The sequence below is a fragment of the Pinus tabuliformis genome, chromosome 9 (genome assembly GCF_031772625.1).
Source record: "Pinus tabuliformis cultivar Carrire ecotype Pingquan chromosome 9, CPIR1, whole genome shotgun sequence".
Taxonomy (NCBI): Eukaryota; Viridiplantae; Streptophyta; class Pinopsida; order Pinales; family Pinaceae; genus Pinus; species Pinus tabuliformis.
In genome coordinates, this window is record NC_142307.1 from 1750371184 (window position 1) to 1750394457 (window position 23274).

Sequence of the window (23274 nt, forward strand, 5' to 3'; positions counted from 1 at the left end):
TATGGCTTCAACATTTTTGTGAATAAGGTTTCAAATCCGTCGATAGTGTTAAAGCTTATGTACACGCCTTAGCCTCCGTTTGCGCCTCCGATAGTGTTAAACATATATATATGCATAGTTTTTGTTGCCGATGGTGTATTTGCATATATAACCAAGACTTCCGCCTCTGTTTGCATTATATGCATATTTATATGGTTTTTAACCGCCGATAATGATAAAGCATACATACATGGGTTTTACAGGCCCGATAACATAACTGGATATATCTATGTGAGTTCTGCTCCTGATGGCTGTGTATGCTCCCGATAGGCTCTCGATAGGCTCCCGATAGCTGTGTATGCTCCCGATAGGCTCCCGATAGGCATGTATGGCTTTGTTTGCTGCATTTGCTCCTCCGATGGCTCCTCTTGCTCCGATATGCTCCGATAGCTCCTCTTCTTTGGGTTTTCTCCTCTGATGGCTCCTCTTGTAGCTCCTCTTGCTCCAGTGTGGCTCCTCTGGCTTGTTGAAATATTAATTTCACTTGCACATTTATTTTTACAAAACAGCTGAAGAAAACCACCAAGCTCATCGGACCGCTTTTGCTGTGAAAGTGGTATTCCGTAAATCTCACCCGATGCAATAAAATTTTGCCACGCGTCAACTGTACTTTTCACAAAACCACTTTCTATCGGGACGTAACATTCGTTCTGTTTGGGCGAGCGATGATCGTTGGATTAGTATGAAGACTGTTCGCCGTCGGATCGAAGTCAAAGCTGGGTACGGTCAGACAAATTCCCAACATGGCTTGGTCTGCTCCTATGTGGCTCTGTCTCCTCTTGAATATTGCCATATTGACATCAATGACAATCTGTGTCCAACGGGCTTAACATCAGCACAGGGACCTACGCCGGATAATCAGGGTGATACTCAGTGAAGAGTATTAGTAGAGCACAATCCTCGCTAAGAGGGATTGTTAATTTGGGGTAGCATCGGATGTGCTCTAGCCACAAAATTTGGTGGAGAGGCTGAGGCACATGAGATCTCCAATACCCAAAAAGGATTTGGGCAGATTCTAAACAGTTTAGGAGATATTAAAATAATTAATATTTTTAATGGAGACCCTAAATCTAAACTTAGGGAAAATAAAATATCAATGTGTATTAATATGAAACTGTGTTAGAATGGTCCAAAAGACATGGATCAAGTCAGATATAATCTTAGCCGTTAATTAGGGACTTAATCTTGGCCGTTGATTTGTCAACGAGGAAAGTATAAGAGGAGGCTTGAGGGTCACTTGGAGAATACATTGAGGGAGACCAGTCAGTTCAATTTCTGGAGCGGGCTTTGCTAAGAAATTGAACCAGTGGTCTGGAGAGCAGTCAGGAGGCAGCAAGTACGGAACAGAGAGAAAGGAGATCAGCGCAGAGTCAGAAGAGGCAGACGCAGAGCCGGAGGAAGCGATGCAAAGGCAGCAGAGACTACGCAGAGCTAGAAGGGTCTGTGTCATCCATGCAAAGGCTGCAGGAGTGACGCAGAAGGCCAGAGAGGTTGTGCAGAGCCTCAGTAGGCTAATGCGGAGAGTTTCAGGCTGACGCAGAGGTCAGTAGGGCCTACGCTAGGTTCAGAAGAAGTGCTGGAAATTGTCTATCTGTGGGTAAGCTAGTTTGGCACCCTGTTGTACTAGAAAATTGTTGAATAATAAAATCCTCCCTTGCTGCACCGGTTTTCCAACATGGGTTTTTCCGGGGACATTAGTCCAAAATAACTGTGTCAATGTATGCATATGTTTGTTTCTGTATTACAGTGTGATATCTGCAGCAGTGTTTATTTTAATGTTTGTTGAAGTAATTTCGTGAATAACTTATGATAAAATAAGTAGGAAAAGTAAATTAGTTGCTGCAGTGATAGAATTTTCACAGTAAAAGGGTAAACACACACACATGTTATTGATTTAAAATATAGGTAGAGAACCATAACTAATCAGCTCCTTAAATCATAAACTTAGAACTTTGTCCCAACACCTTTTAAATAACATCAACAACAAACCAGTCAACTCATGTCAGCAATCAATTACAACCATGTTTCATACAACAATGGCATCAGTGAAGAATAGGAATTATAAACACATATTCATTATCATTAGAAAACATGAGAACATGTGTCTTGAGAGTTAATGGGCAATTGAGTCTGGGACAAGGACTCACCACCCAACCATAGACCATTGCAACCAGGTCTCAATTGTAGTTGTCACCCCCGAGCCGGATTTCAAAGGCTGAGGGATCTTTTGCTTCAAGGATTAAACACGTTCACCAGCTGAACCAAGGACTCTAGAGATTCTTCCACCTCCACCCACTGAGTTGAAATCAACAAAGTGCACAAGGAGTCTAGAGACCAACTATCTGCACCCTTCAGAGCTCAACATTGTGGTTTCACCCAATTCATGGATTCCATAACCCATAATAAAATCAAGCTACAACAAGAAAACATCGAGATATCTTCCAGAAATTTTCCAGGAATAACTCCTCCACCCCAATGCTCAAGGATTTTTTGAGAAACACCATCTCCACCCTCTTGTCCAATGGGTACTCGAGAGACAATTAATTTGTCACCTATCAATTTCTTCCTGCTCCCTTGCCAACCAAAACATCATTATTTTTGTTGTTCTACATTTTTGTCCACCATTCCATTTCTCTCTCTTCTCTGGGGCTGCCTGCACTCTCTTCTTTTTCAGATTCGCCTTGCCTTTTTTCCTCTGCATTCCCTTCTCTCTCCCTCTCAGATCATATTGAATTCCTCCCTTCTTTTGCTGCCTTTTTCTAGCAGTGTGATTTTCCCTTTTATTTTCCTCTGTCTCTTGCTCTGCCCCCAGCAGTTCGAATGGGTTGCCTCTCTTGCTACCACACTGTCCCTCCTGTCTTCTGACCTTTTCTTGCTGTTTGGGTTGTCTCGTCTGGACAGTAACTCCTGCCAGCAAAATCTTGTTAGCAAATGCAATTATGCCATCTGTCCAGTTGTTCGCTAGGTTGTTTAAATTTTGTTTTGTTTGCTGCAGTGAGTGGCCAGCACATGTTGCCAGCTTGCATCCTACCCACTCTTCATTTTAAATTTTCCCATTCCTTAATATTATCCCCAGCAGGCAATCACCCCAGCCCTCAGGAATCCATGTCCCATTATTCAGCCCATTTTTTTAATCAAAATGTTTACATTGCATATATAAATATCAATTGATTGGGGCTGTCATATTTCTGAAGGCAAAGGATGCTCAAATTACAACAATGGATACATCCTTAAGAGCCATGGCACACCTCTCTTTGGAAGTTGTCAACTATAGTCAGCCTTCTAAGGCATATTCATTGTTCCTAAAAGAATAATGGTGTAGGTTCCAGATTAACCAATTAGCTCAAAGAGGAGCAACGCAGCTGCAATAAACTAAACATTTCATACACTTTTGCTTAGGATGCAGCATGGAAGACAAGGCCAAGATTGTCGAGTTCTATATTCATAACCTTGTCCTCACCGACATCTCCATATGGGACCCCAATCCATACTTAGGGGGTGTACAACTACTGGCACTAGCATATCTTGGCTGAGACATGAAAAAATTAGAGCAAAGGAAGTAAAAAGGACATTGGATGGGGAACTGAAGGAACCACTATGGATCAGAACTGAACATCCATCCCCCTAAATAATTACAATGACCCATCCTATTTTTGGAGATGACCCTGAAATAGAAGATATTTGGAAGAAGAGACAAGTAGAAGCTATCCTCCATTTTGAGGACACTTTTAGACTGTTGGGAGAAGAAAGTTCATAGGCTTGCCAGAGAAAATGACAAGGATTGTCTCATAGGATGAAGATAAGGGAGTCTCACTCTCCTGATAGATTACAAGCAGCGCTAGCAATGACCCCTTTGTATAAGAGAATCATCCAAAGACTTGGAGTTCGGTGGATAAGGCTAAAGTTCAATCCACCTTTACCACTAGGGCTACAATGTAATGACCCACTTATAGTAAATTAAAATTTATGAATTTAAATAAAATTAATTAAATTTAAAATTTAAAATTAAATCATTAAAATAAATAAATAAATTTTATTTCAAATTAAGATATTCAAATAAAATCAAATCAGATTTTCTTTATAAAAATCAACACATATCATAAATTTTGACACGGTGATGGAGGATGTCAGTAAATGACAACTTATAAGAAGGAAGGGACAGTTAGAGGTAGGGGGGAGAAAGGAGGAGAAGAGTTTATACACAGAGAATTTGTTTATCATCAAGAACAGTTGGGCCTTGCTTGTTCTGAGGTTTCTGGGTACGGGGAACAGTCTGCTTCAACTGAGAAGTTTACTGGGCTGAGTAGCGAGGTTCTGCTCAGTGTGGCTGGGTGGTTTCGGTCTTTTCGTAACCGAAGCAGGAGTAGTTTGAGCCATCATCGACCGTAGGATTACAGGTAAGTGCTCTCATTGGTTCTGTCGGTTAAATTTATAAAATTCAAGAATTTTTATCACAGGATCATGATGTTTAATTTTAGAAGTCCCTACTGTCTCTGCAATGGTTGTACTATTCTGTTATTCATATTCTGTTCATATGGAATAGTTGTTTAAATTATTCACAGTTCTTACATTTGGTATCAGAGCCGGTTCAAACTCTCGGACCTGTTAAGTCTGTTAAGGATTTAAATTTATTGAAATAAGGTTGTGCTAAAGCCATTTAGATCATTCACCCAGGAAGACACATATAATAAATTTTACAGCACTCATTGTCTGTTTAGGACTTCAGCTAGATGAACTTTCATAGCTTTTATTAGTTGCTCAGCGACCTCCCTGTCGTTGTTTTACCATAGGCCTTCTCAATCTCACTGGAAACTGTATCTCTAAGCTTTGTGCAAAAATACTGCTTGGCCCTCGTTTCCCTTTCCTTTTCTCTGCAACTCTTTCAGCCTCTTTCTGTTTAGCTTCAGTTTTGGTAGCTCTTCAGCCACCTGATATGAAACATAGCTATGTAACTCCATCACCGTGTCTCCATCACCGTGTCCCTTGTCAGTAGCAGAAGTATGAGGCTTGGAGTGAGAATGAGATTTGATCTTGGCGTGGATTGAAGGCCTGGAAACTTTGTCATTATTGGTGTTCTCTGGAGGCAATTGAGCCACCGCCGCCTTCACTTCATTACATCTTCCTCTGAGATAGAAAGCAAAGAATAATGCCACTGATAACCCACCGATTAGACCTGAAAGTAAAATGCTCACCGGTGGAAATGCTTGTGTTTCCATTGAAGAAGAAGTCATTGCCAATAAGATCAGTACTTGCATCGAATACTGATCCTTCTTAATTGATTGCTTGTCGGATCGATTGATTGCAACTTTTTGCAGAAAGCTAGCATCTGCAAGCTTTAGGCAACCAGAACTGTATGCTTTTTAATGACAAATCAATCCAGATTAATGAAGTAGATACGCCTCTGGATCCCTTCGTCGTCCTATGAAGAGCTCCTGTACCAATAAGATAATAAGTAACAACGGCAAAAAGAAATTTTTACCCTATTTTCCAGCTCACATTTACGACCAAGGAGGTTTCATTTTCCATTCCTTGGAGCATTACCAAGCACAACTTCTCCCCATGGCCAAGAGTCGTGAGACAACTGAAATGCGCTAAAAATCAGAAATCGATGGATTTTAAAGCTTAAAGGTAAACACGAGGCCATGTTTATACCCGACACCCGCTCAATTAATCAACTGTATGCTAGGGTATGGTGTGAGTTTTATAGTTTATCGATGCATCAGGGTATGCATACTCCATGGGCAAGTATCGTAAGGATAAGCCATCGTGTAATTGAAACAATGACTCGTTACATTTATGGCCTTCTCAATCTTGATTATTAAATGAAACTATTAATAATTGATTGATGGTAAAGATAAAGTTGCCTACAAAATTCCCGTTGCCAGCACACCTTTGGTTTCACTGCCTTTCGATCACGAAAACGAGAATTGAAAATGAGATATCTAATAATAATTATTATTATCTAAATATAGATAATAATATATAATTCTCTCTACGATAAAATAATAAAAATAATATTATAATTCACCCATGATAAAATATTGTTTCAGGGCTTGACCTTTCCTAACATGGGAAAAGACAGCGCCAACTACTCTGGCACCTTTGGGTTTGCTGCGTTTCCATAACGAAAACGGGAAAGATAACTATAAAGTAAATATTCTTTAAATAACTCATTATTATGATAAATAAAATAGTACAATATAATTAAATTAAATAAATAAAAGTAATTCCAAAATTTAAAGTGTGCACTTTTATAAATGAAATTAAATAAAGGATAATGGACATCGAGATTTAACCTTTGCACCCTTCTCACCATTAATTATTATAAACAATAAATATTATAAGATGACATAAAGATTATTGATTAAAAGTAACAAGCAAAACGTATTTTGAAGTGTAAGATACGTCTCTTGAAGTGTAAGAAGTCCTTAATACTTAAATCCTATTCATTTATCATAGCACTTTACTTTTTTTTTTTAATTTTTATTTTTTTTTTATCCAAATGCGGTGCGCTGTCATAAAAATTAGCGTCACAGAGGATTTTAGTATTTTACTATATTTTAGTTATGAAGCACTATGACTACTAACTTCCATCTGTAAGGCATATTTAAAAATTAGTCCACCGAAACTTTTCCACTAGATTTCTCCCCCTGTGAACTGTAAAGTGCAAAGGTACGTCTAAGTAGGCCCAGTGACTATTAAGTTCAGAGGTATTTTTATGATTAGTTTTATCGCATTGCTAATTTTTTTTTTTTTTTTATATATCAATATAGTTGCTACTATAGATAATCCTTGATTTATTATACCATATTTCTTTCCATATTTAAAATATTAGATCTTAATAATAGTTTTATAAATATTTTTTTTATTATTAAAATTTGATTTTATGAAATAAAAATATATTAATTTTGGTACGACATCCATATTTGTATTTATAAAAATAAATAAAATATACTCGTACTATGTTGACATTTTCATTTATGAAAATAAATCACCACTAAAGTAGAGTGGTGTTATATTAACATTTTCGTTTTATAAAAATACTTGTCTAAAGAAGTAAACCCAGCGATACTTTATGTAGAGGCTTTTTAATTTAGGCATTCAATTAATCTGACTGTGAGAGAGCAGTTGCAAAAAAATAAATTCAAAACCCATGCATTAAAATAAGTATTGTTACGCATTAGGATAGAATACCTTGCATTAGGACAAGGAAGTCTCGAAACCACCCTCCTTGACCTCAGTACCAGTAAGATCTGCCTAGCAGATAAAAATAGCAAAAAAAACTATACCCATTTATAAATGTGAAATTGTAAAAACTATATGTTAAATCCGAATGTATACCTCAAATTTTTTATAAAATTTTATTATGTATACAAGAAACATTACAATGGTAAGGAAATATGAGCGATGACGACGTGATCAGGCAACATCATCATCATTAATGCCACCACTGTCGTCATCACCATCTCCATCACCATCATCATTGTCTCCATCAAGACCATCATCAACACCAATCGCTCCAGCACCGGAGTTGACCGTGATAATGAACTCATTGGAAGCCTTATTGGAAACATTAAAAGGGTCAACCATGGCTAAGACCAAAGAAGAACTTCAACCCTTAGCAACCAATTCAACTGAACCAAAGAATTTTGAGTATAAAAGATCAAAGGAAGATATTTCTAGGGAGCTTCAGAAAATTAAACTCCCAGAATTTTCAGGAGGTCGAGCTGGAGAACGTGTTGAGGCATGGTTAGAAGGAATGAACAGATGTTTTAAATTAAGAGAATACTCTTCTTTTGCAAAAACAAAAATTGTTGTATTTCAATTAAAAGAAAGTGTTTTAATTTGGTGGGGAAATCTGGAAAAACAACTACATCTCACAACGGATAATGTCCCTTGGGAATTGTTCAAGAAAAGATTCCGCGCGAAGTATTTACCTCCATATTTTCAACAACAACAAGCCAAAGCCTTTCATACATTAGTTCAAGGTAATAAAACAGTGGAGGAATACGAGATAAGGTTTATGGAGCTTGTAAAATACATTCACTACTTAGATTCTGATGAACGTCAAGCTGAACGCTTCATATTTGGGTTAAATCCTCGCATCAGGGCCTTGGTGAGCATGTGGAAACCATCATCAGTAGCTGAGGCAGTAGAATGTGGCCGTTATGCAGAAGAACATCTAGGAATCAAAAAGGATGTAGGGCCAGCAGAACCTTTACAATCAGGATTTCCAGGAAAGACTCCCCGAAATTTCTTCAGGGGAGGTAGCTCAAGGCCACCTTATGGTAATAGATTTACCTCAAGAAATGTAGGAACAAGAGCTCCCATGGCAGTTAATACTATAGCCGCTGAATCATCAAACACCAGTCCATGGAAATCTTGTGGAACTGCTAATAGAGGAAGAAATTCGAGAGGAAGCAACATGAGAGGACGAAGCTCTTTATCTAGAAATTCACGTCCTAATTCAAGAGGACCAACACAGGGTAATTGTTGGGGATGTGGAGGACCGCATTTTCAATGTGATTGTCTAGAAGCTTCATCAAATATATTGCATAAGACTGGAAAGGAACCAATATCAAATAACCAAGGCAATCATAGAATTCATGCATTAGTCAACAACGATCAAACAGCACATCAATCCACTGTAATGGAATCTTCAGGTATTATTAATGGTATAAAACTCAAAATCTTATTCGATACTGGTGCCATAGATAGTTTCATTTCATCATATGCATTAAACAAATGTGGGTTGGCAGCTCATAAACAAAATGATTTCAGACAGGGAGAAATGGCCTCAGGAGACCTCCAATCCGTAGACTTAAGTGTGGATCAATGCAAAATTGACCTAGGGATCTGTTCGACTAAATTAAAAGCTTATGTCACAGCCTTAGGAACTTATGATCTTGTCATAGGTATGGATTGGCTAGAAGCTCATCAAGCTTGGGTAGACTGTTATGGGAAAAGAATTTTAGGTATAAATGATGATGGAGAATCGATCCAAATTCAAGGAATCAAGAGAAAAGTATCTTTACGCTACATATCAGCAATGAAAATGAAGTGTTGCTTAAGAAAAGGTTGTCAGGCATATGTAATTCAAGAAGTAAGTAAAGAAAAAGGACCATCCTTAGAACAATATCCGGTGTTAGCCGAATTTCCAGATGTATTTCCAAAGGAACTACTAGGATTACCCCATGAAAGAGAGTTAGTTCTCACAATAGAACTGGAACCTAGTACTCAACCAATCTCAAAAACACCTTATAGAATGACAGCTCTAGAACTTCAAGAATTGCAAATTCAATTGAAGGAACTATTGGATATAGGACATATTTGACCCAGTATATCACCTTGGGGTGCTCCTGTAATTTTTGTCAAGAAGAAATATGGATCCTTAATATTATGCATAGATTATCAAGACTTGAATCGAGCTACAGTAAAGAATCGATATCCTATGCCTCGAATTGATGATCTTTTCGATCAAATGAAAGGAGCTGCTGTCTTTTCAAAAATTGATCTTCGATCAGGCTATCATTAGCTAAGGATTTCTGAAAGTGATATTTCTAAAACTGCATTCAGGACACGTTTTGGACATTATGAATTTACTGTGGTACCATTTTTATTAACAAATGCACCAATAGTATTCATGAATCTTATGAACAGTGTTTTTTGTTAGGATATTCCGACACATAGGAAATAGTTAAGTACAACTTGGTCTAGTATAGAGTTAGGTATAGAGTTAGGTAAAGTGTGTTTCTTTACCTTGTACATTTTGTAACTTACAATCCGATGATCACGATATGTAGTGATCCGACGGTTCATTCTCTCCTTGGTATTACCGACACTTGATCCGTGGCTTAACACTCGATTGGTCCATGATTTCTATTTAGAGCGCATGGAGGGTCATTTGTAGGGTCTCCAGTCTATGAGAGAAGCATATGTAAATTTTCATTCTTTTATTAATAAATTGCCTGAAGTGGCCGCGTTGGCTCAGGTCGTGCACTGTTTCCCTCTTTGAGGGTTTTAACCATGTCAAAATACTGGTGTATTGATCTGTGATCTGTTTGTGAGCGGTGTCCTTTGGTGTTCTGTCTGAGGAACTTACCCTGTAAATTCCTACATGGTATCAGAGCTATTTGAGGGCCGCGTCCGTTGGTGATCCAAATCTGAAGCCGGTAGAACTGCATCCGACTACCGTTTCCTAAATCTATTGTTTCTGACTGCTTTCGGGCCGAGAGGACTGCTCTGTTGTGTTGGGAGCATCTGTTCCATTGAGAAACCCCTTTCATTTCGCGCGAAAAAGTTTCCGGTAGCCCTAGCTGCGTCATTTTTAAGATCTGGAGGTATACAGTGTTTATTTGCAGTTTACAGTTATTTTCTCTCTGTTTATTTCGGTTTTCGGTTTATTTAGCTTTTTTATTACCGGATCTATACCTTTCATTTCTGCATATGCTCTTTGCCCTGCGACTCTGTGCGATTTGGGCAAATCAGAAATAGAAAGGAAGGATTTTTCTCTTGCGTATGCTCTTTTCCGCTGCGCCTTAGTGTGATCTCGGAAAATCAGAAACATTGAGGAAAATATTTAGTTTTCGGCTAAAGCTAACTTTGAGCTGCAAGGTTCATTTTTGAAAATATCTAGTTTCCGGCTAAAGCTAACTTCGAGCCGTAAGGTTCGTTTTTTTTGTATTTCCGTGTTGGGTTTTGTGTTTTTTGTTTTGTAGGGAAAAAAAGCTTTCTCAAAGCAAGCACGCAACCCAAAGCATCAACCCCCCCTCTCTCTCTCAAACTTTTTGTATAGCTCACTTGGTGAAAAGCTAATTTATGAGAGTAGAGGTCTTGGGTTCAAGTCTCCATTTTGTGGGGTGGACTTTTTCATTTCCGCACATTCTCGCACTTCGTCGGCGACTTCATCAATTTTTTTCAAAAAGCCATAACTTCTTCATCCGGAAGCCATTTTCAGAACCGTTTTTTTTTAAACACCCTAATTTTTCGAGATTTTTCCATTGGTACACTTAGTTTCAGCATCTAAAGCTTCAGTTTCTATTAAAAATGGAAAGTCCATGCCAAGTCATTTTTAATAACACTAACTACTTCCAATGGTGGTCCTACATTGTGGATTTACTTAGAAGTAAAGGTCTTTACAGAATAGCCACAGGCCAAGAGACCAAACCAAAAGATGAAGATAAGGCAACTAAATGGGAAAATAGGCAAGACCAAGCACGTGGGTTGATAGGGATGTCTATTTCTCCAGATCTTAGATTCCATATTGCAGAACTTGATACTCCTGATGAAGCACTGCAACAGATTACTAAAGTCTTTGGAATTAAAAATGAACTTAAAGCCCATCAACTTGAAAATGAATTGCTTACATTGGACCCCAATAATTTTTCTTGCATTGAAGATTTTTTGTCCAAATTCAAAACCCTTAGACTTCTCTTGGAAGGTGTTAAGGTTAAGAAAGAAGATAGTAGCCTTATCTACTCCATTCTTACTAACTTGGGACCAGCCTATTCTGTGTTTGTTTCCACCTTCCATTCTACAAGAGAAGCCTTCATTTCTCAAGGACAAACCTACAAGTCCCCTTCCTTTGATTCCTTTTGTGATTCTTCAATAAAAGAACAAGAAAAACTCTTACACCTTGGTCTTCTTCATCTTGGAAACTCTTCTAAGAAAGCGTTAGCCGCCCAACAGCAACCAAATCCAAAGAATCCTAAGAAGTTGTATCCTAAAAAGAATGGTCCTAAACCAAACAAGGGTCCTAAGCAATTTCAGCCTCAAAATGAAAAATCATTTCAACAAAATGATAAGACAAATAAAAACAAAGGGAAGAAGACTGATAGACATTGCAACTTTTGTAATCGAGATGGCCACTTAGAATCCAAATGCTTTAAGAAGATGGAAGCCTTGGAAGCAGCAATGAAGAAGCATAACATCCATTTGGAGCAATCTTCAACTTCAACTTCGTCTTCAGGAATGGCACTTTCTTCATGTGGTTGTCAAGCATCTCGGTCTGGCTATGCACTAAATGTATCTTCTTCTTCTCATTCTCATGAGTGGCTCATTGATTCTGGAGCTTCTTATCACATGGCCAAAAACAAAGCCATGTTTTCTTCTTTAAATGATTGTAACACCAAAAATATATATGTTGGTGATGATAGATCTCTTAGTGTTGTAGGGACTGGAACTGTTCATCTAGACAATGGTCAGTTTAATGATGTATTATGTGTTCCAACCTTATCCTGCAACCTTCTATCTGTATATCAGATAACCCATTCAGGTGAAGGTAAAATCGTTGAATTTTCACCTCACGATGTTGTAATTAAGGACCTAAGAGATCCTAGACAGATTTTAGCTACTGGCATTGCTGATGATTCTACAAGGTTGTATAAGTTTCACAACTTTGGGTCATCAAATCTTCCCTCAGTATTTGTTGCTCATAATGATGAAGTGAGCAAACTTTGGCATGAGCGATTTGGTCACTTAAACTATCGCTCTCTTCAGAATCTATGTAAAGAAAATATGGTGACAGGTCTTCCAATGGTATCTTGCAGAGATGGTGTTTGTTCCGGATGTGTACTCGGAAAATATCATCGGGACAGTTTTGAAAAACGTGCCTCTTGGCACGCCCCAGCCCCTTTACAGCTCGTGCATAGTGATTTATGTGGTCCACTTCCAGTTGCTTCATTCTCTGGCTACAAGTATTTCTTAACTTTCATTGATGATTTCTCCAAACGCACTTGGATATACTTCTTAAAACTCAAGAGTGAAGTATTTAACATGTTCTTGGCCTTTAAGGCCTTTGTTGAAAAACAATCTGGACATCAAATTTTTAAGCTAAGATCTGATAATGGCGGAGAATATGTTAAAAACACATTCATCAACTTTTGCACTGAGAATGGAATTCAAATGCAACATACTGTTCCATATACTCCACAACAAAATGGTGTAGCTGAAAGGAAGAATCGCACCTTAAAGGAAATGGCTAATTGTATGCTTCAATCTAAAGGACTTAGTCTTAATTATTGGGCAGAAGCAATTAACTGTGCAAATTACATAATAAATCGCACTCCTACTAAGGTTTTAAAGAATATCACTCCAGAAGAAGCATGGAGCTCAAACAAACCAGATGTAAGTCACTTTCATGTTTTTGGAAGTGAAGCATGGGCCCATATTCCAGATGAGAAACATAAAGCTTTAGAACCAAAGAGTGAAAAATGTAATTTTGTTCGATATTCTGAAGATGTCAAAGGATATAGACTTATTCCACTTAAGTCCAAAAATGTTATCATTAGAAGAAATGTAAAGTTTGATGAAAATATATCAGCCTGCGAGCCTAGTTCGGCGGATGTGCCACCTCTCCCTATCTCTTCTACTTTTGAAAATATTTCTTCTTCAGATGATGAAAGCGAGGATGAAAATCCTCCCCCACCTTCTCAGGATCCTCCTTCAGCTCCTCAGCTTCCAAAATGGGTCTGTGCTACTCGGGATGCAGCAGGTGATCTTGCCGGTGATCCTACAGATCAGCGACGTACACGTTCTCAGTTCGAGAGAGCCTCTTCTTTACTGGCTCAAGCTTCAATGAATTATGATCCTGACACCTTTGCAGAAGCTTCAGGCCATCCAGATTGGGAAGCAGCTATGAATGAAGAATATCATTCATTATTGGCAAATGATACATGGGATCTTCTTCCTCTACCAAAGGGACGAAAACTTGTTAGATGCAAATGGGTTTACAGAACCAAGTATGGACCAGATGGGAAAGTTGATAAACATAAAGCTTGTCTTGTTGCTAAGGGTTTTTCACAAGTTGAAGGCATTGACTATACTGAAACCTTCTCCCCTGTTGCCAAAATGAACTCTATCCGCCTTGTTCTTTCCCTTGCTGCCTCTTTCAAATGGGAAGTCCATCAGATGGATGTTAAATCCGCCTTCTTGCATGGGGACTTGCATGAAGAAATCTATATGGAACAACCTATTGGCTTTATACAAACAGACTCCAGCCTTGTATGTCGGCTTAAGAAATCCCTTTATGGTCTCAAGCAAGCTCCTCGAGCTTGGTATGCCAAAATGGATAACTTTCTTTTAGAATCTGGCTTCTCTAGGTGTCATTCTGACAATACTGTCTACACCAAGAAAGTGGGCAAGTCTCTTATCATTCTTGTTCTTTATGTTGATGATCTTATCCTGACTGGTAGTGATCCCAACCTTATAAACCATGTGAAGTCTAGCCTTAAAAGGAAGTTTGAAATGACAGACTTAGGACACTTACATTATTTTCTCGGTCTTCAAGTCTTGCAATCCAAGGAAGGTATTTCCCTTTCTCAGTCCAAGTATGCCTGTGATATTCTACGCCATTTTCACATGGAAGACTGTAAGCCAGCCCCTTCTCCCTTTCAGTCTGGAGTCAAACTTTCAGTCACTTGTACTTCTCCTGAAGTTGATGCTACCTTATACCGTCAACTTGTAGGAAAACTTTTGTATCTAACCCATACTCGTCCTGACCTTTCCTTTGCTGTTGGCCTTGTTGCTCGGTTTATGCAAAACCCACGTGAAAGTCATTGGAAAGCAGCTAAAAGAATACTTCGTTATGTTCGAGGTACAGTTTAGTTTGGGATTCATTACAGTGCCGAAGCAACTCCTCTATTGGTTGGTTTCACTGATTCCGATTGGGCTGGTGACCTTGATTATCGGAAGTCTACTGCAGGTTATGTATTCACTCTTGGTTCAGGACCTATTACATGGGCTTGCAAGAAACAAGGTGCCATTTCTCTTTCTTCAGCAGAAGCAGAGTATAGTGGTGTCGTAGAAGCTAGTAAGGAAGCCTTGTGGCTTCGTCAGATCCTGTCAGAGTTTGGCTTTTAGCAGCAGCATCCGACTACACTTTGGTGTGATAATCAAAGTGCCATTCAGCTATGCAAAGATCCAGTCCAACATCAGCGCAGCAAACACATTGAACTGCACATGCACTTCATCAGAAAGCTCATTCACGACCATGTTCTTGAAGTGCAATATTGTTCAACAGATGATCAAGTTGCAGACATCTTTACAAAGGCTCTCACAGAGGCGAAGTTCACTAAACTTCGATTTATGTTTGGAGTTCAGGAAGTTGTCACTAAGGGGGGATAGGCTCTAGTGCCTCCTTCCTTCTCCTATTGTGTCATATTTGTAAATCCTTCAATCCTATCCCAAGTTGTTCTTAAGGGGAGATATTAGGATATTCCGACACATAGGAAATAGTTAAGTACAACTTGGTCTAGTATAGAGTTAGGTAAAGTGTGTTTCTTTACCTTGTACATTTTGTAACTTACAATCCGACGGTCACGATATGTAGTGATTCGACAGTTCATTCTCTCCTCGGTATTACCGACACTTGATCCGTGGCTTAACACCCGATTGGTCCATGATTTCTATTTAAAGCGCATGGAGGGTCATTTGTAGGGTAATCCGTCTATGAGAGAAGCATATGTAAATTTTCATTCTTTTATTAATAAATTGCCTGAAGTGGCCGCGTTGGCTCAGGCTATGGACTGTTTCCCTCTTTGAGGGTTTTAACCACGTCAAAATACTGGTGTATTGATTTGTGATCTGTTTGTGAGCGGTGTCTTTTGGTGTTCTGTCTGAGGAACTTACCCTGTAAATTCCTACATTTTCCGCAATTATCTTGATCAATTTGTATGTCTTTTTAGATGATATACTCATCTATTCTAAGAATGAGAAAGAGCATGAAGATCATTTACGGATAGTGTTGTTCTACCTTAGAAAACATCAGTGTTATGGAAAATTATCCAAGTGTTCGTTCTTTCAGGAAAAGATTCATTACTTAGGTCATATCATATCAGGTGAAGGGATTTCAGTAGATCCTGAGAAGGTAAAAGCAATCATGGAATGGCCAATACCGAAAAACGCACATGAAGTACGAAGCTTTATGGGTTTAGCCAGTTACTACCGAAGAATTGTGGAGGGATTCTCCAGAATTGCAAAGCCGATTACAACCCTTCACCGTAAAGGTGTTAAGTATGAATGGACTGGGGAATGTAATAAAGCATTCTCTGAACTCAAAGGACTACTGCCCAATGCACCAATCTTAAGAGTCCCTGATATGGACAAAGATTTTATGATATGTACTGATGCATCCAAACAAGGGCTAGGTGCAGTATTGATACAGGATAAAGGAGTAATAGCGTATGTGTCAAGAAAGTTAAAGCCTCATGAAGAACTTTATGCTACTTATGATTTAGAGTTAGCTGTTGTAGTACTAGCTTTAAAGATTTGGAGACACTATCTAGTGGGGCAAAGTTTTACACTTAAAAGCGACTATCAAAGTCTACAATATTTGTTCATTCAAAGAGACTTAAATGCTAGACAAAGACAATGGAGTGAATTCCTAAGTGAATATGACTTTGAAATATCATATATTAAGGGAAAAGAAAATGTAGTAGCAAATGCTTTAAGCAGAAGACCACGGATATTTTCTCTCATACCTATCAAAGTAGACTTAAGGCAACGAGTACTAGAATATCTCATAAAAGATAGCTGGTATTTAAAGGTGAGATCTAGTCTTGAGAGTAAAAAGCCAAAAGAATCTAAATTTGAAGGATATGAACTAGAAGATGATGGAATCTTACGATTCCATGGAAGGATGTATATTCCTGATAATAGGGATCTTCGAGACACTATCCTTAAGGAAGCCCACAGAGCAGTGTATTGTGCACATCCTGGAGTAAAGAAAATGTATGCGGATACCAAGAAACTCTTCTTCTGGTCGGGCATGAAACGTGATATCGTTCAATTCATTGCAAGATGTTTGGAATGTCAACAAGTAAAAGCAGATCATTGTCATCCAGCGGGTCTTTTACAACCTCACGACATTCCTATGACCAAATGGGAGATTATTTCTATGGATTTTATCACTAGGCTACCTCTTACTTCTCAAAGACACAATGCCATTTTGGTAGTAGTGGATAAATTAACAAAAAGCGCCCATTTCATTCCCATAAGAGATACTTATGAAGTTGCTGACGTAGCTCGAGTATTCATAAATGAAATTATCATATTTCATGGAGTACCTAAGAAGATTATATCAGATAGAGATTCACGATTCACTTCAAGATTCTGGACTTGCATGCAGTCAACCTCAGGAACTCAACTAAATTTGAGTACAACTTATCATCCTGAAACTGATGGACAAACAGAAAGGGTAAATCAAGTACTTGAAGATATGTTGAGGATGTATGTTATGGATCAGCAATCACACTGGGAAAAGTACTTATCCTTAGTCGAATTTGCATACAATAACAGTTACCACAGTTCAATCAGAATGCCTCCATTTGAAGCATTACATGGCAGACCTTGCAGAACACCATTAAGTTGGGACAGATTAGAAGATCGGGTGATAGTAGGACTAGAATTAATTCAAGAAATGGAGGAGCAGGTAAAACAAATTAGGCAACGATTAAAAGAAGCACAGGATAGACAAAAGAGTTATGTTGAGGCTCACAAAACTGATAGGAAGTATAAAGTATGGGATCAGGTTTTCATCCGCATCAAACCGAATAAAAGCACTATTTGATTCGGAAAAGGGACAAAGTTGTCACCCCGATTTATTGGACCATTTAAAGTCATGGAAAGAGTTGGACCTGTCGCTTATTGTCTTGCACTGCCATCTCACTTGCATAAAGTTCATAATGTATTTCATGTATCTATATTAAGGCATTATATAGCTGATCAATCTCATAACCTTCAACGGAAAGAACTACAAGTATCGGACGAAGAAATCATATTGGTCGAACCATTATGTATACTAGAACGTAGGGTTCGACAACTCAAGAATCGTCTGGTAGACCAAGTTAAGGTCCAGTGGGACAAGTATAGTCCTGGATTGGCTACTTGGGAAGATATAGAGAACATATGTCAAAAATACCCCAATCTGTGTCAATTTTGAAGAACTTTAAACTATGTTTTGTATATATTTACTTTACTGTAAATCAGAGGCTCAGAACCATTTTTGAATGACCATAGATAAACATGAACTTTTATGACATAATATCTGTTTAATTCCGCTAGTACATGGATACCGAAACGGAATATGTTATTGATTTTACTAAATTACAGTTATAAAAGTAAAGTTTAAATATTTGAGTAATTTTGCTTCTGATGAGAATTAAGATATTATAATTTTGTTTTATTTATGCATATCAATATGATTGATGAGCTAGAAATCAAAGAATGATTGCATTTTGATATGAAAACTATTGACATGAATAGATTATGGCAAAGTATGTTATACTGTAGATGACATGTAGGAAATATACATAAGCTATGTGTTTTTGAATATGTTAATGCACATTTTATAAATGCATGGACAAGTGTTTATGATTGCAGATAATATCCGTTACCAAAATGACCACATGATGACAGAAACTTCAGAACAATTAAGGCTCAAAGAGATTCCATGATAGGGTATTAATCCTGATTCCACTGGGAAGGGTGGAGGTGTTGCCCACCGTTTATCCTCCGAACCCTGGAGTCATGGGAGGACTGTGCGAGTCACGCTCCCCTAGACATGTGATGATGATTGCTGGATGCCTACTAGGGATCAGGTCGGTATAGCCGACGCTGTCATCCTTGGAGTTTATGAATGGTTAGGTCAGTATAACTGACGCCATGGCATACTCCAGTAGAGGACGGATAGGATGGGAGCGGAAGAGATTAGGAAGAATAAGATGATTATAGAATAGCTGAAAACCAACTGAGGCAGAACATGGATATTATAGTTGTAAAATATTAAAAATATTAAAGAAAACAAATTCAATTTTGTAATATAAAGACCTATATACTCATAATAATTATTAATATATTTTATAAACCCTAACTTCGGGACGAAGATTTTGGAAGGAGGGATGTATGTAATGACCCACTTATAGTAAATTAAAATTTATGAATTTAAATAAAATTAATTAAATTAAAAATTAAATAAATTAAATTAAATCATTAAAATAAATAAACAAATTTTATTTCAAATTAAGATATTCAAATAAAATAAAATCAGATTTTATTTATAAAAATCAACACGTATCATAAATTCTGACACGGTGATGGAGGATGTCAGTAAATGACAACTTATAAGAAGGAAGAGATGGTTGGAGGCAGGGGGAGAAAGGAGGAGAAAAGTTTATACACAGAGAATTTGTTTCTCATCAAGAACAGTTGGGCCTTGCTTGTTCTGAGGTTTCTGGGCACGGGGAAACAGTTTGCTTCAATTGAGAAGTTTACTAGACTGAGTAGCGAGGTTCTGCTCAGTTTGGCTGGGTGGTTTCGGTCTTTTGGTAACCGAAGTAGGAGTAGTTTGAGGCATCATCGACCGTAGGATTATAGGTAAGTACTCTCATTGGTTCTGTCGGTTAAATTTATAAAATTCAAGAATTTTTATCACAGGATCATGATGTTTAATTTTAGAAGTCCCTATTGTCTCTGCAATAGCTGTACTATTCTGTTATTCATATTCTGTTTATAGGGAATAGTTGTTTAAATTATTCACAGTTCTTACATACAAGACCACCAAAGCCTAGAGGAAGAGTCCCAAGAGTGAAAGCATATAGACCTCAAGTCTTCGGCCACAGACCTCTCCCTTTGACTCCATATGCTCTAAGATTGAGAAAGGCACTAGTCTATTTAGTGTGTCAATCCTTATAAAAGATTTAAAACTCTAAAAATAGATCTTTAAACAATTGAAAATTGAAAAAGAAATATTAACTCCTCAAGAAACCACTTGCCAACCAAGGATGTCAATACTAAATATGACTGTGTCGGGGCCCACCTACACCAGGACTGGCAAAAAATACAAATTTACTAAAACTAGTCAATTTACTAAATTGTCCTCAATATCAAGATAGTACCCGTGGAAACACTTATTATTAGAAACATGTCTAGAAAAAGATATTGCTAAAAATAGCAACACCTTGCATGTCATTGGAAATAGGTTCATCAGACTTGCCTATCTCTAAGGAACCGGTATATGTGCTTTGTTTCATTGTACAAGCCCTGTAGCCCCAACTGCTAACAATTGCAATTCCATAAAACACCTTGCATGTTACTAGAAATGGTCTCATTAGAGTCTAGACTCACATGGATACAAAGAGTCCAAATATATCATTAAATCCAACATGTAAATCTCACTGCTAAAATTAGTAGTGTATCAGAACTGCATGCATGTCGCATGCAAACCACCAGTAACCTCCGCATACACACATGAACCCTGAAGATATCATGAACTACCTCTAAATCATTATATATGCATGCAAAAGGAGACATGCATCTATGTAAAGATAATAAATCTGAAGATTATCATGCATGCAAGGACATTAAGCCCTCAAAGTGGAACCGCTGGATAACTAAATGAAGTCCTGACAGGTTCTGAAAGATGTAGAAGTGAACCTCAAAGTTGACACTGAAATCACGCAGGGTAACCAGTGCTAACAGGGCCATAATTCATTCAGTTTTGCCAATATGTATTATTACAAGGATAGCTTCTTAGACAGTGTAGCTGCAAAGTCATTGCCAGGCAAAAAAAACTGTTGATTTCAAGTAGCTCTTCCAACCTGTTTCAGACTCTTATGGATGATAGAATATTCTTTCTGGAAAATGCCACCACTTTAAAGAAATATATTTGTTGAACAATGCATACAAGGGAAAATGATTCTCTGTTGTGGATATGTTCTTGTTAAGCATATAATAGGTTGAGATGTATTATAATTGGAGACGATTTCATAGGAAAGGTTACCTTTGACCTTGACCTGTACTGAATTGATAATGTGGAATGTGAACTAGGTCTTCTTTCCCTTTGTCTAACTTGATTTGCATATTCTTCAAACACTTTCAATGCAAATACAATAAAAACTTTTGAAGAGAAATGTGGAAAATCTTTTGTTGAATCTTGAAGTCAATCAGCGAGTTCTATAAGGTGACAGGAGGGAAGAAAAATACTTCCGGATACAGTGATAAAAGAAACGTTTGCAGTTCAAACACTTATCAAAGGGGCTTTCTTCTTGCATTGGCAGGGAAAAGAACTTACTGAGGTTGTCAAATCAGCTTCAGAGACCCAGTCTTCAGTGGAACAGGACCTTCTGCAATCTGCTGTTAGTGCTGTTCCAGAGAAGGCTGAACTCCAGATGGTTTCAGAGAAATCGAGACCTCTTTCTCCTTACACAATGTAAGATTCAAACTCAGTATGTCATTGAGAGTTTTATACAGTATATTTATCAATATCGTTTGTCTCCTGCTTGTATTGATAAGTAATAAAATATCGATTACTGATTAGTTAGCACAAGTTAAAATATTAGTTAGTCATTAGTTAGCGAAGCTAGCTGAGATAGTTACACACTGTCAACTGACTACAATGAATGTACTAAAACACTTTCTGGGGAATGACAAAGTTATCTAATTTCTGTCTTGACTTGCTGTTTTCTATCTGCGATTAAATTCATTATCAGGTATGATGATTTAAAACCACCAACCTCACCCTGTCCAAGTACTCCAAACCTATCCCGTAGTGAAAGATCCGTGACAGCGGCTGTTGAATCACCTCCACAGAATCAGTTCTCAAAGGTACCTGTCATAGCTGAGCTTGGTGCTGCACAGAAGGAAGAGATCCAGATTTCTCACTCACAATCAAGACCACTCTCCCCATATCCAATGTAAGTTTTATACAGATTGGTACTTTTTGTGCATTTCTTTTCTTTCTTCTTTCTGGTTTGGAGAAAATACTGCTTATATTACAAGGAAAAAAATCAGAAATGTACAAAATGTATAACATTCTACCTTAATGTAGTCAAACCTGGAACAAAGTCAGAATAGACTTCATCAGATACAATTCTTGTAGGCATTCCCCTATGACAGATTTATTGTGAGAACTTCATGTCCCCAAATTCTCTAACTTCATATAGTTTTACAGATACATTTCTTATAAGCCATCCTCTGACAGATTGATTGTGAGGATTCCATGCCTTCAACATCTGAAACTTCATCAAGTCCTACATTTTGCTGCAGACAAAGTAATGTTACATATATTTTTGCATCACATGTTATTATACAGTCCATCATATAAACTATGACAGTAGAGCCAGTCCATCATATAAAATATGACGGTAGAGCTGGCTTCATAGGCCATCGCAAGAAAAATTGATAGCACCATCCAGAAAACAAAATCACTTTCCCTCTATCCAATGTCTTCTGGTACATTTTTGTTAAATTTGGCAACTAGGGTCAAACATCACTTTGGACAGCTCTTTGAGGCAGCTGATATTTTTCTTGGATTCCTCTTTCCAAGAGGTGAAGGATTAATCTAAAGATCATCTCATTCTGACATGCACAAATGAAGTTATGAATTTACTTTGATTATGGACAAATTGTAAACGTCGGCCAGCAAACTCATGTAGGCTCAGAAGCCCAATAGTCACGTCTATTCATCCTCAACATTAGCCTATAAAAACAAGGAGCCTCGTCCTCATTTTGGCATCGCTCTCATTCATCTCTCTCTCTCATCTTGATTGGGTACAGATTTCTAGGCTTCTCTCTCTCTCCACACGTGCGAAGGAAGGTCTGATTTTCTAGCTACTGCGTTGACTAGATTTGACCGAAATTTCAGGAGGCTGACTTTGACCAGCATTGACTTTGGTTTTGTGAGGGAGACTTCTCTTTGGGCAGGCCGCAGTTTTGGGCACAAAAACCGAGGCAGTTTGACCCCTGCGTTGACCAACGTTGACTGCCCTAGTTCTGGTTGCTGCATTGACTTTAGTTGACCAGGTTTGACTGGTTAATTTCAGACTGTTTTGGGCTGCATTATCTTGCTGTTGGAGGCCGAGTTGACCAAGGTTGACTGACCTTTTTTGGAGGTCAATTTTCAGCCCTGTTGACCAGCGTTGATTTTCTGGTTAGGGCTTTATGTTTCTACTGTTTTGACTGATCAGATTGGGCAAGTGAATATTGTAAATTGTACTCTCTCTTTGCTGAAATTTTGAAGAATTATAAGAAGAATTGATCAAGGGTTTCCCCACATTGGGGTTTGTCCCTGGCTGGTGCCATATCTTGTGTCCTCTTGTGTTGGCTTGTCTTCTACTGTTACTGTTTATGTTCTATCTGCATTTTACTATCATGTTGATGTGATTGCTATACTGGATATGATATTGGGCTAATAAAGAAAATTTAAGTAAAATTGCTCTAAGCATAAAACATACCATTGTT

The 23274-nt window shown here is 38.0% G+C and overlaps 1 protein-coding gene across 3 annotated transcripts in view; it reads left to right on the top strand.

Annotated features, from left to right (window-relative positions):
- LOC149155720 (protein TIC 62, chloroplastic-like) overlaps window positions 1-23274 on the top strand; it is a 377018-nt gene that overhangs the window by 352251 nt on the left and 1493 nt on the right. For all 3 annotated transcript variants that reach the window (XR_016263739.1, XR_016263738.1, XM_089445945.1), the window contains exons 10-11: window positions 21093-21244; window positions 21525-21728. Coding sequence is in view for 1 of the 3 variants with exons in the window: in XM_089445945.1 (XP_089302071.1) it covers window positions 21093-21244; window positions 21525-21728 (356 nt within the window). In the remaining 2 variants the exon portion in view is untranslated. The remainder of the gene's footprint in view (window positions 1-21092; window positions 21245-21524; window positions 21729-23274) is intronic.